Source organism: Dermacentor variabilis, chromosome 1, assembly GCF_050947875.1.
Source record: "Dermacentor variabilis isolate Ectoservices chromosome 1, ASM5094787v1, whole genome shotgun sequence".
Taxonomy (NCBI): domain Eukaryota; kingdom Metazoa; phylum Arthropoda; class Arachnida; order Ixodida; family Ixodidae; genus Dermacentor; species Dermacentor variabilis.
The window spans coordinates 50,545,995-50,560,337 of NC_134568.1; the positions used below are offsets into that span (position 1 = coordinate 50,545,995).

The 14,343-nt window shown below is 46.7% G+C and overlaps 1 protein-coding gene across 4 annotated transcripts in view; it reads right to left on the reverse strand.

Annotated features, from left to right (window-relative positions):
- spz4 (Spaetzle domain-containing protein 4) overlaps positions 1-14,343 on the reverse strand; it is a 146,356-nt gene that overhangs the window by 11,066 nt on the left and 120,947 nt on the right. For 3 of the 4 annotated variants that reach the window (XM_075687214.1, XM_075687221.1, XM_075687201.1), the window contains 2 exons: positions 8,767-9,219; positions 2,175-2,231 (listed from right to left, as the gene is read on the reverse strand). In XM_075687214.1, the coding sequence (XP_075543329.1) occupies positions 2,175-2,231; positions 8,767-9,219 (510 nt within the window). The remainder of the gene's footprint in view (positions 1-2,174; positions 2,232-8,766; positions 9,220-14,343) is intronic. The other variant, XM_075687207.1, reaches the window with a different exon arrangement.

Below are 14,343 nucleotides of genomic sequence, written 5' to 3' on the forward strand. Positions count from 1 at the left end.
AAGAACACCAGGTGGTCAAAATTATTCCGGAGTCACCAACAATACGGCGTGCCCCATATTCAGACGTGAGTTTGACACGTGCAACCCCAGAATTGTCCATAGTGTCGTTCTAGAACTATGCAACAGGTGCTGTACTGATAGGGACCTCGTCAGTTTCAAATTACTATTGCACAGAATTATCTGCTGGCGACTTTATCTGTTGGTTTATTATCTGTTTATTGTATCTAGCGTTTATGTTCTCTAATTTATTGTTATTTATGTGTAAATATACTTTGCTGCCTAATTATTGGTTTCTTATGATTGCTTGTTTTCTTTATGTATTGTTTAAGAGGAGGTCTCCCTGATAGCTTAACTATAGAATCTCCTTCTGGACTTACAACATATGTGCATATGCGCATAATGCGGAGGTTGTGGGTTTGGTTTCCCTCCAACAGCAACGAGGTTTTCCATTCACTTTTTTTTTCTCGTTTATTTACTATTTTCTAGATTTCAGTTTCAACCACAGTTAATTACCTCTATGCTTTCCTTGGCTTCATTTTCTGTTGGCTTTATATGGTCCTGATTAATAAAAATCGAGGCCCGCGAGACAGAAACTCGAGGTAATGTGGTCTAACGATAGGGCAGCGCATGCTCACTCTTGAGCCAACAGCCTCAGAAACGTGCTCCGGAGCGAACCACTGCTAGGGGATATAGACATAGCACACCCGATCGAAAAAGTGCATAGCGCTACGCAGTGACCGTGAAATAAAAGGAAAAAGAAAGAAAAGAGTAGTAAAGGAAAGAGAGAGTGGTCTAACTTTCTGAACTTAGACTGGGCTCTACAATTCTACAATATTTTGAAATAACTTGCAATTATTAACTTTAGTTGATGTGACATAGTTACTTGGCGGGAACAAGGCTAACGAAAAAAAAAAAGGTTAGGATTTGCGCTAGTAACTATGTCACATTTTATTCCAATCTTCTGACGACAAATTTAAGTGCCAGTGACGCAAGCATGAAGCGGTGACCCGCAGCGTTGTTTTAAACAGCCCAATCATACGCTTACCTCCTATATAGGAGGTCAATTTTGTTTGCTTTCACAGCGAGTAGCGCTGCCTACCATTGACAGGTTTTTCCTATCTAATTGATTGACAAGAAGCGAGGAGCGTACACAAGTGCAGATGGTTTCGGTGGTGCCGAGCTGGCGCAGTGAAAGTAGATAACCGAATGAGGACAGTGATGGCGGCGTCTGCGTTGGTATGCTTGCCCTTGCTTAGCTCGCGGTGGCTGGGACGCTATGACTTCAAGCTATTCCACACTAGTTTTCTGTTTCATGTCTGCAATCAGTCCTTCACGATTGGTCCAACAATTTTTGGGCCACCTCCGATTCGCCTGTCTTTCACGGGACGCCAGGAAAACCGCGAGAACTCCCCGTCGCATATAACGTGTACACACTGGTTATGCATGATTAGACTGAACGAAGGAAAAAAGAAAAACTATGTTTCCGATGTTACGCCTTTTTCTGAATTAGCTCTCCGCTATTGGTTCAAAGGTTTCGCCAATACACCCACTTCGCCTGTCTGTCATACGACGTCACAAAACCGTTGAAGTTCGACGTCAATATGACGTGTAGGCGTTAAATACGCATTAATATGCCAAACAAAACAGACGTTTCTTTTTTCTGAATAGTCGGAGACTACCCCGTTCCGGGGAGGAATAATTAAAAGCCCACCAATCGCCCACCAATCGCTCTGGCCCTGGCTACTTGAAGCTGCCGGGGAGCACGCATTTATTTACGCAAAATAAAATATGTTGCGTGGCAGTATAACGTTGTCGAGCCCTTTCGGCGCGTATACGACATCGTTCTGCCAGTTTTTCTTCGCTGAGTATTCGTTTTAGTGGCATTTTTAACCTTCCGTTGCACGCCACCGCGATTTTCGGTCGTTCATAGACGTGTGCATGTCCAAGAACTTTAGGCGGTCAGTGTTAATATAATATTCTCCAATATGACGTCCGTCGCAACCGTTTGTGTTTAGCTTCAGAGTGCTATCAAAGCTGCGTAGCCAGTTGTTCGTCACGCGAATCGCAGACCTTTCCATGCTGAAAAATAAAATGCGTAAGTGAAGGAATATGCAAACGCGCACTGAAGCATTGTGCAGCACGTACACACATATAACTTGCACGAGCAAACGCACCAATTTGGGAGCTTGCGCAACAGCCTGGCAGCGTTGAAAATAGCAGCACCCAGCCAGCTGAAATGGAAATGGTGCGCACAGGCATCCACACAGTGCCAAAAAAAAAAAGAAAAAAAAAAACGATTCCAAGGTCATACGCGTGCCACATACCTAAAAAGACAGGCTTCTTCTCCGCGGAGTTCTTCGTGAGTTCATCTGATTTCCTAAAAGTTCTCTGAGCTTTTGCGCATGACTTGCCTTAACCAAGTTGCTCACAAACGTTTAGCCTTCTCGAGCCCTATATGTACTGAGGAACTCCAGCCATTAAACTTTGTGCGCAAAATTATGCATATACGTTTACATGCGTAGCTTCCAATAACAGGTGTATGCGGTAGTCGTGATCTAGCTCAGCTATGAGCACTCAGTTTGTGGTCAAGCAGAAAGATTATAATGCATGCATGTGAGAAACGACGGTACTGACACGGAGCTTGACTCAGCATGAAGACGCCAGTCCGCTCCAAATTCAACTCCGCTTTCTTTTTATTAGATTTGGATCGGTGTGAGGAAGGGAACTTGACACGGACTATCGTCAGATTTTCTTTTTAGACTCAGGATACCTGTTAGCTGTTTCCACAGGTCTTTTGGCCTTTCTCGTGGACAATCGCGGGTCCACCTCAACATATCGAGAAACGGTGCACTGTGGGCCGTTTCGGGGGATAGGAATTCTCACCGGGGTATGGAGCTAAAAAAACAAAACAAAACAGAAAGATAGAAAACAGCTATGCCTCATGTTTGCAAAACGCGTTACGTTATTTTCATCTCTCTCTCTTTTTGCTTATTTAAGCACGCGGCTTGACCGGCGTGCAAGATGGCTGGCTATACGGCACATCGCCGCCCTTTACAGCAACAGTCTTTTGTACACGATCAGAACAAAAAAAAAAAAAGTAGGCGACCCTAATCTTAGAGTCTCTTAGAGGCACTCGCACATTGGCTGTGGGGTTCTTAAGGTTAACTTAGGCGAACGCAACACACGAACCGAACTCGGAGGCAACTGCTTTCCAGTAATTAGCCGGTTAAATATCATGCCACCTTCTTGTGTGTGCCGTCATTAGTGACGTCATTACTTCCGCTTTCTACTTCAGAGTTCCCAGGAATTTTTCCACAGTCGTGCTCACTTGGGGTCTCTAATGTCTACGATTGCGTGCTTTGGTGTGCGGTAATCAGTGATGTCTAATTAATGCTTACTATTCCAGACTCTTCAGTAACTCAACTTCTAACTTAACTTGTTCTCTGCTATCATATCTATAATGAAACCCATGAATTTTGTACTGTACTATTTTTTCCTATTATGATTTATTTTATTTTTCGTCCATGGTCGTCTCACTGATTTCTAATTAATTATAATTATGCCAGACACTTCAGTAACTCAACTTGTAATTAACCTTATGCTCTTGTGTTATATCTGTAATGAAGCCCATGAATTTTTTGCTGTGCAATTTTTTTCTGATTTATTTTGAATTTCCTCCCCAGTCGCCTGAGGAGGTGCACCGGAAGTGCTGCGCAAGAAACAGGAGTGTCAATCCATGTTCGTGCCACTGAAAAGAAGGCTGTTGCAACTTTCTTTGTATATCAACAACTAAACTAAGGGTTTGCTATGAAAAAAAAGCATACGTTCGAAAAAAAAAATCCGAGGACGCCTAAGCATTTCTTATAGGTTGCGAATGCGAAAGCATTAACGCTCAATTGAACGCCGCTGAGCGGTTCGTCGAGTTTTGCGCTGCGAGTAATGTGCCATAGCAGTACGTGCTGCCCGAGCCAGCATGCAGCAGCAGCCTGCGGTGCCAACGCCGCATGCCACCGACGTCTTGCGCGGGAAGAGACCGAGGAAGCAGCAGCGGCCACTAAGGCCGCCATTAGGGCAGAGCGAGTTGGAGGCACTCGCACGTGTGCGTCACGAGATTCCCTCGCCGACGATAACCCGCCTCGCCTAGGCGGCGTCTCGTAGCCGCATCTGCCCCGTCGAGGCGGGCTGGTGACGTGGCGTTGCGGCTATGCTCTTTTCTCTCACGCAACACCGTTTCACCCACTCTGCTTAGTCGAAGCGCGCTCGTGACGTGGCGTCGCACCCAATGGGAATTTAGGTGCCCAGAAGCCGGCTTTTTCGTTCAATTGGCCATTTCATGCTCTTGCATCAATAAAGCATACATACCGGCAATATCACAACAAAGAGGGAAGTGTTAGCTTCCAAAGCTTATCGCTTGAACAGAAAGGTTGCAGGGAACCGCGTTGGTCACTCCATCACTTACCAGTAGGAAATGTTCAGTCGCACATGACTGCAGTCAAGTGGTGATAAAATTTCAAGTTGAAAATAATGGGACTTAACGTGTCTTCTACAGCAAAAAAATAAAAAATAAACCAATTCTGCAACTCTCCGTGACGTATCGGCATCCGGTCACAAACATGCAAAGAGCGAGGACAAAGCTCACACGCTCTGTGAAAGGTGCTGTCCACGCAGTAGTGCTTCAGTGGATGAATATAACGATGATATCTCGAGCCTGCTCAAACTAGCGTTGTACTCTGAGAACACCATTGCCAGAGCCGTGGTACAGTCCGCGGGGACGAATAGCGGTACATGGTGGTTGTATATGCTCATCCGTTTTTTTATTTCATTTTGGAATGAAACACGGGCCTGCTTAGTAGGAACGTACGCGTGTTTCTTATGACCTCTTCTTGTGATGAAATGCTTAAAACTATATGACCTTACGCCCCACAGAATAAGGTCGTGCCTCGTAATCATGAGCCTCGTAGTTATTGACTACTTGACTGATGGGCAAAGTTTGCATGGATCATGCTTTCTTGTGCATTTACACTTCACTATAACGGACAGGACGAAAATGAGCGAATTATATAACTGGTCATGTATTTCGGTACTGGTATTATGCATTCTAGTATAGCGTTCATCTTAAGTTGCATCCGCCGCGGTGGTTTAGCGACTATGGTGTTGCGCGGCTAAGCACAGGTCGCAGGATCAAATCCCGGCCACGGCGGCCGCATTTCGATGGGGGCGATATGCAAAAACGCCTGTGTGCCGTGCATTGGGGGCACGTTAAAGATCCCCGGGTGATCAAAATTAATTCGGAGCCCTCCACTATACGGCGTGCCTCGTAATCAAATCGTGGTTTTGGCACGTAAAACTCAAGAATTCAATTCATTTTAGAGGGAACGAGAGAAACGAAGAGGGAAAGGTAGGGAGATTAACCAAGGACGTGCCCGGTTGGATACCCTGCACTTGGAGAGGGGGAAAGGGAAGAACAGATAAGGAGAGAAAACAAAAATAATAGTCAGTCATTCACAGTCAGTTGCAGAGGAACCTCCACTGTCGCAAGCGTTCATGCAATCCAGTGTCCTTCAAGAAATACAGAAGGGCTTTTGTTGCCTTTTGCATGCAGGAACGCATAGGCCATTGTCCAAGGATTTTGTCTTCTGAGAGCCCTCTGTTGTCTTGCAGGTTGAGTTTCGCTTGCGACGCCCAGCTTGTCCAACATAAATATTTTTACAAGAAAGATGTATATTGCACTAAGCTGAAGTAACACGAGCTACAAACGGATTTCACTGCTTAACAATATTACGCCTTGCTCAAATCTGTCTGCCCATTGCAGGTCATATGGCTGCAAGTCTTTCTTTCATCGCAAAAAGGTGATGATGAGGCATAGGAACCAGAAGAAAAATGAGGTTGTGAAAGCGTTCGACCATGTATGCGTGTCTGTGCCTTCAACATCTCTTTTCAAGTGTGGGATTGTTTGCTTTACAGCGTAAATGCTTTGTTGCGATCGTCGCACACGATTATTGGCTTCTTTGTATTAATGCCTTTGTTCTTCCCAATAAAAGGCCAGTTGTTGGTGAGCTCTTGTATTGTGTCCTGTTTTGTATGTGTCCACGTTTTCATGAATCTTAACCAACTTGCCCAGCTGTCGACCTTGCCGCAAATTTCTATGCATATTGCGCAGAGATAACCAATGGCTAAGAAACTACTATGTCTATTAGAATGTTCCAGGAGTTTTGCAAAGTTCGAATGCTCCACTTTCAGCTGGCTGCAACGATGCGTCTCAAAACGACTAAAGAAGAATGTTTGAAATATCGCACTTTACATTGCACAGACGCCAAAGCAAGCGCAAATATAGATATGGCGTTGCGTTTGCTTTGGCGCACCTATGGCAACCCGTTTATAGCATTTCTTTTCTTTTTTTGTCACCGATAATTGTCGCTTTTTTTTAATATTCACAGGTCACACGCTGACTTTTGGAAAACTCATAAACACTGAAAAACTTCCACCGACTTCTGAGATTTAGAACAAAAAAAAATTCGTAGACCTGCTTGGGAACCGACGCGTTCATTGGGGCTATGGCCCAGAGATTTCGACGACCGGGAATCAAACTTATTAATGACGTAAAGCTGTGTTCACCGGCTTGATTCCGGCACGCAGCGTATTGTTTCGTTTCCGCGACTCGCTGGTTACATGCGGTGATCCACGTCGCTACCTGCGTCATCGCGGGTGCGCCGCGTGGTAGTGTAGAGACCAAGCTCCACTCTAATGTCATTGATTCCTGAGCACGACGGGGTGGGAGACCGCTGATGAACTAAGATAAGAAGAACTAGGGGTGTGCGAATATTTTCGAATTGAATAGTCCCTGCTATTCGATTCGTATTCGATTCGTGAATATACTATTCGAAGTGGTAGAATATTTGTCTCCTTACAATTATAAGGGATAAAAACATTTATTGGACTCCCGTTGGAGACAGAACGATGGAAACAAGGACTGTTCGGAATTATTCTGCTGCAACATTGCTGCGCAAGGGCTTCAATTACTGAGCGTATGCGCGGGGCAGGTAACTTCTGTTTAATTTCCAGTCATTCAATAATATTGGCTCCTTTTAGGTGGCTTATATAGGAATTTGCTACGATTTATTATTTGGGAAGGCCCACCATGTTTGCACCATTCAAAACAACGTGCAGTGCTGTTGTAACACACTTCTCTCCTTCAGCTAACGCAACGGTGGGAGTGGGTTTGGCAGCATGTTCTTCCTTTTTTCAATACTGTCACTGCCATGTTGCCCCAGATAAATGAAAGCAGTTGTTTATCATTCACAAGTTCCTAAGTGGCCCGGATGTCTAACTGTAAGCGGTACTACATACATGTGTCAATGCATATAAGCCTGTTTTCTTTTTTTGCAAAACCGACTCCGCGAAAACTGGACCTTTCATGCTGCTTTAGAAATGAGAAAGTATTCGATATTCGATTCAATATTCCGTGGTTGTTTTTGTCGAATATTCGTATTCGATTCGATTCGGAAATTTTACTATTCGGACACCACTAAGGAGAATGCATGCACTCTAATGTTGCCTTTCAAATCCTGACGACCAGTTACCGTCTGTATCGTGACCAAGAGTGTGAACGTTCACGCCGCTAATTCACTAGATCGAGTACACCATGGGGCTTTATTATGTGAGGATTGTTTTACTGCGTTTCTATTCGTTTCTGATGATCCGCCCCACCAAGGGGCCGATTCCAGCGATAGCGGTGGCGCGGCTTTGCACGAGATAATGGCAAAGGGCAAAAATAATATAATTTAAAGTGAAAGGCATCGAACGGAATACTGCTAGGGAACGCCCTTCAGTCTGCAAATGTTTTACTGAAGTTGAACGCTATACTAGATACCGTTACATTCAAACCAGACCTTAATTTCAACGCTCATTTATGAAGGCTTTTTTGTTGTTTAAAATAACAATCGTTACAAAAGTTTCACCAAGAACCAATGTGGTTCGTATTACAGAGGCATGGCCATATTATTCTTCTGGTGTGACCGCTTTGGAACCTAACTATGACCTCATAAGGACGCAGACAAGCACCAACAAAGCAACATTTGAGAAAGTTTAAGCACCATGACGCTAAGATGGTACTTGTTCTGATGAGTCGGCTGATCTGCTACGAACAAGTGGCGTTAATACACTGTGGCCTGAAAACTGCGATACTCACCGTTCAATCGAGTCAACCGCTTATCACCAATGCTTTTATAGCTCAGCTCTTAGGCGCCCGTTCCTGCTGCGAGCGTTGGCGTTGGCGTAACCGAGCGAACGAGCACAGCGAAAGGTGAAAGCGAACGTGGAGCGCAGCGGTGGATGAACGACGCGAGCAGGAAAGGGGAGAGGAGAGTGCAGCGGAACCATGAGGCAGAAAGCGGAGGAGGGTATAGCGAAAGCATAAGGAAAGCGCAGACGAAGGTTACGAGATGGGGGCGCCAGAGTAGCGCGGTCGTCTGGGAGGTCTGTCGGCGGCTGCTGCTGTCACCCACGCGCTGGCGCTCGCGATCTCCAGGTTAGCGAGGCAGTTGCGCCGTACTTCGCTTCGTTTGCAACGTGCCGCACCAGACATTGCCAGCGCCAGCCTAGTTATCACGAAAGGAACACGTACAGAGCTGCGCTCAAATTTCGTATTAGGGAGTATCGTAATCGTCGGTGATTTTTTTCAATTCAGCGAACAGGATAAACCACCGCAGAACGGATTCGGCGGCCGTTCACTCACTGTATGCTCTCTTACAACGCTCACGTACTCACCCGGGCTTGTAGGCGCCTGCATCGTCGTCGAGCAAGGCCGGTGCTGTCGTCACCGGACTGTCACCCGTCACGTCCATGGCCGGCACTGGGCTCGTGCCAGCTGTTGTGGTCGCCATGCCCACGGTCACATCGGCGTGTGCGGGCGGCCGCAGAGACGGTGGCGGTGGAGGTGGCGGCGGTGGTGGACGTTCCTTCTCGCCGTCGGCCAAGGGTGACGTCTTGAGTAAGTTTGCGTAGCGGCTGTTGGGCCGCACCCGGTACGCCGCCCGACCCCGGGTCCGATGCACGGACGAGACCGGCGGGACGGGGCTCTCCGGCTCGTGGAAGCGCAGGTCGTCGTAGCGCATCCTGCGCGCCTCTATCTCGGTGCCTACAATCACGCTGTGTCGCTGGTCGCCGTACATGCGCCGCACCAGGCCTTGATTCTCAAAGATGTAGCGCCGCACCGCGTGCCTGCGCGCGACGATGGTTGTCAGCGCGGAGTGAGCTACGTGCAGGCTTAACGGGGGTGTTGAGCTGGCACTGAACCCTCCTCTAAATTACTGTGTGAAATTTGGCTTGCATGTGTTACACGAGAACCTATGGAGCAGTCAAAAACGTCCGTCTAGTTCCGAATCCGCAGTTAATGAGCGTGATGTTAATGGTAACATTTTTCAGAGGCTGCTGGTACTGGAATGCGCCTCCTCTATGGTCGAGTGTCACAGACGATCTGCCGCGCCACCGTTCACACTAATTCATATCGCGTAGCGGGGCTGTGCTACAAATTAGCAGCGGCGTCTTATGCACTACAGTGGTTTTCAGCGTTAGAAACTTGATAAACAACTGGGGTCGAATTAACAAAACTCTTCGTTTGCAAGTGCTCTTTTTCATTGGCTGATCGCCTTCACTAATAATATGTCCTACATCATTACCGGCTGTCACGAACGCTTTTGGCGTAAGAACGTTTTGTGAATACGGGCCCTGTTTTTTGAAGGTAAAGCTGCTGGTGACACAACTTTCGCGTACAACCTGACTAAATGTCTACGCAGGAGGAGGAGGGAGGGGGGATGTGCCGTTTGGCGAAGGCGGACCTAGCCTTGTAATAGCTGTTGGCAATTGCTCCACCCAAGTGCCGCTTACATCAAGTGCGGTAAAGCCAGAAGCCCGTCACAATACTTCTCTTAACACAAGGGAAGACTAGCGACGAGCACGGATTCGAACTGGGACGCATAAGGCTGCGAGCCACCCGTTCCACGTGTGCTTGTTACCCCATCCACCCCGCTCACCATTCAGACTCCAGTTCTGTATGACGGAGGAACTTGAGAAGGAACTGAAAGACCTCTCTCCTAAATATCCAGTGGCCTGTTGGGAACAAAAGGTCACTTGCACTTGTTTGTGTGTGAGACAATATTGCGATTCAGTTCACCTATTAATACTTTATGTTCTGTATGAAATTCAGGACACTCTAACAGATCATGGCCGACGTCACTGCACACACGACGATGACACTCTATGTCCTGTCTTGCACGGCCACGCTGAATTTAGCGCTAACCTTGAGCGGATGCGACATAGGAGGGCGGCTGCAGTTCTGTGAAGCCCCTTAGTCGCACGCGGTTGGTGTGGTGGAAAGCACAACGAGCGGAGTTGACTTAAGATGTCCTGCTTAATCGTTATTTTTGCACCCTGAGGAACCTTCTTCGTTCGCCTGAACTGCAAAGCTGTGCGCGCAAAAGTGTTGAGTTGCCTTCAAGTTGAATTCATATGCATGAAAGGAAGTGCCAGTGCGCATCAACGCTGGAATTTCTTAACAGTCGCTGTTCGCTTGAACTCGTATATGCGCTTTTGATCCTTCGCTTGCATGAAACTGTCCGTTTGCTGTCCTTCAGAAGGTCGCTTGAATCTGAAGTATACGAGAACAGAGTGAAGAACAGGAAGTACAGAACGAACGGAAACAAAAAATAATAACAACAACAAAAAAAGAACAGTGCTGGAATTGGCCGTTTTCTGCATACGTCTCGTCTTTCGCTTTGTTTTTGTCAATAGCAAGGATGAAAACCCCAATAGGCGCTTTTCAGCTTGGCGCTAGTGCGCGATATCTATATAGACCAACTCACACCATCCATAAACCTGTAGTATATAGCACAATACAATTCCAGGGCTTTGGAAAAAGTCTCACCTATATACCGTTGGCTAGTGCTTAGACAACTTAGTTTGTTCAATTCTTATATGAGGATCACGGCGAAAGCATCCTTACAGGTGGCCGCAAAAGTTTTGGGAGCTTTGAATTCGCGAAAAACTTACTTAATAGGTACTGATGGGCTAGTTGCTCATCCTATTTTGGTAAAGGAGCGCACTTGGAAAAGAGACGTTCACACGAACATCTACTGTGTATGCCCTCATCATCCAAGTGCGCTGCTTGACCAAAATCGCGAAAAAAAAGTGAAATTAGCTGGCTACTTTGCCACTAATCCTGGTAATTTGGGGTGGGCAATGTGTTGGCCCTACGATGAGGTACCCTCTCCACCTTTCATTTCGAAAGCCGATGCAGCGGGTGCGACAGGATTTGGCTTTTTCGGAGCTCGCGCTCTGAAAACTTTTGCGGTCGGGTTTACGGTTGTATTGACAGTTCGGCTGCATCAACCAGTTCCGGCGTCGCAGTGATTATTCCCTATGTAGCCCCTTCAGGCAATGTGTGCTCAACTGTGCCCGCCACGATGGTGTATCAAAAGCCGATGAAAATAAATATATTTGAAACGTGTCGCATACATCTTGAAATACTTTTCTCATTAGAGCTGTGTTGCAAATTTGAATAATATATGCAAATTGTTTTGGCAAGACGAGTTGGAAGATAGGCGGCGGTATGTTTGCTCTCAATGTAAGTATGCCGTTACCTGGTGGGTTCATTATTTTTCGTTCTTTTTCAATCTTCAATCTTTAATTTTTATTTTCATTCTGTCAATGATGCAAAATGTTTAAATCATGCATATTCTTAAGAATAGGTATGCTAGACATAGAAATAGTATGCTACAGACATTAAATAGTTGATGTTCTCATATCAGAGATTCTTGCAGAGATTTCTTGCACAGAGTCAACATTCTGTCTACTTGACAAAACTTAAGGAAGAATTGAAAATTTCTAACCTTTTGTGCATCTCCATGTGGCGTGCCTCTGAGGCCCAAACCGAAATTGTAGTCTAACCACTGCTTTTTAACATCGCCATGAAGAAACTATCGCAAAGGCTCTCCAACATAGAAGGGATCAATCATACGCTCTACGCTGATGACATCACAATCTGGTGCACTGGAGGAAGCGAAGGAGCTGTTGAATCAGGCTTATAGGAGGCTGTAGATCAAACAGAGATGTACCTGGAAAATACAGGGCTTAGATGCTCCCCGAGCAAGTTTGAGCTCCTCCTCTACATGCCAGTCAGGAGAGGTCGCAAACCTAGAGGCTGGAAACCGTTGTCTGAAATAAACACCGACCTTCACACTAAAAGCGGCTGTACCATCCTCAGAGTAGACACTATTCGAGTACTTGGCATGTTCATCGAGTCCAATGGCAGTAACAATACGACGCCCGACAAGCTCACAGCCATGACTGAGAACATGATCAGACTCATCAACAGAGTCTCAAATAGGCGTGGAGGCCTAAAGGAAGACAACCTCCTCAGGTTGTTCCACGCCTTCCTCATGAGTCATATAGTTTATGTGGCAGCCATGCACAATTGGTATAACTGAGAAGAAACGATTAAACACGCTCATCAGAAAAAGTATCAAAAAAGTACTAGGCATTCCGTTACGGGCGAGCACGGACCTCCTTATGCAACTAGGAGTGCACAACACATTGGACGAGATAATCGAGGCCCAGGAGTCAGCCCTACTGGCCTGTCTATCCTGTACCCCGACTGGAAAGAAGATCCTGGCAGTTCTTGGGATCAACCCTCTCCTCATGGAGGAGCGCAAATATCAAATCTCAGAACATCAAAGTAACAACATACTAGTCGCACCATTTCCCCGTAATGTTCATGCTCAACACAACGTAGGCAGACGCAGGGCAAGAGCCCTCGCCCTCCTCAAGCGTACCAAAGACGATCCCTACTCGGCCTGTTTTGTCGACGCAGCCCAATATGGAGAGTCGTCTAATTTCGCCATTGCCCTCGTAGATCACAACGGACAGATAGTGAATGCTCAACACCAACCAGAGCGGAGCAGGTCGCAGTTGCTATAGCACTCCTAGATAACAGAAGATCACGAATCCACTGATTCGAGGTCGGCGGTCAGGGCTTTCGCTTCAGGATCCATCGCTGAGGAAGCTCACAAGATTCTCAAGAACAAGATAATCTCTCCGCAAACCATCACGTGGTTTCCGGCGCACCTCGACCCCCAGCTTGACTCCTTTCCCAATCTCAATGACATCGCCCACCCCCAAGCGCGCGCACTAACCCACTGCGCGGGAGCAGGGCCAAGCTCAGACTCCGGAGCTCTCGAGTTTCGGGACACTCTCACCACTTTCAGCGATATCACTACGCACTATCACCTGGGTAGGAGGACTTATCCCCCCCTCCCCCCCTCATAGCAAACTGGCTAGACCTCTGGCGTCCGCTTTACGCATGCTTCAGACTAAGTGCTATCAAAACCTGGCCCTTTCCATACGATCACTCCAGAGGCTTTTAGCTCTACTTGCCCCGGCTGTGGGGCTGTTAGCAATCTCGCACACATGCTGTGGCGATGCCCCTCGTTACAGGGACCCAATCAACTCACGGAAGAAGAATGGAGCTCTGCTATCCAGAGCTCAGAACTTTCACGTCAAACTTGGGCTGTCCAGAAAGCACACGATGCGGCGGTTAGGCTGGGCCTACCAGTCCCCACGTGGGAGCGGCCCGCAGCTCTGCAGTAGGGCAAAGCTTCTCAGGACCATGTAAATAAACTTCTCTGTCTGTCTGTCTGTCTGTCTGTCTGTCTGTCTGTCTGTCTGTCTGTCTGTCTGTCTGTCTGTCTGTCTGTCTGTCTGTCTGTCTGTCTGTCTGTCTGTCTGTCTGTCTGTCTGTCTGTCTGTGCATCTCCACGCTTTCGATGACTCTGAAGATGCAAGAAACGTCGTCAAAGTAAATTGTCAATGGACGAGCTTAACTGGAGCCTCAAAGGGGGATGGTAGACAAAAGGATTGTTTCCGGTTAACCTCCTTGCATTCTTTCTACATATAAGGTCCCTCTTCCGAGCTGCACAAATGCAGTACATTCAGCGTGCTGTACGGTGAGCATCGTAATTTGGGGCAATAAGAGTTATGCGCAGTAAGAATTTAGTGACGTCGCGCGCTATAAAACTGATTACATGTTCCTATCGCCGAATTGTTCAAAGAAATCTAGCGAAAACAAAATCAATAAGTATCTGAGTGAACATATATAAGTTGTCGAATAACCCTTCTGTTCAAACTGCAATAATAGATTTTGGCTGAGCAGAGAGGGGTTGTAATTACTGAGGGGCGTAGGGCTCCTTCTAGCCTAAAAATGACTTTTATGAAAACGCGCAGAGTGTAAGAGTAAACAATTTCGGGTACATTAGAAGCTTGACAGATTGGGCTGTTTAGTTGGTAATTTTC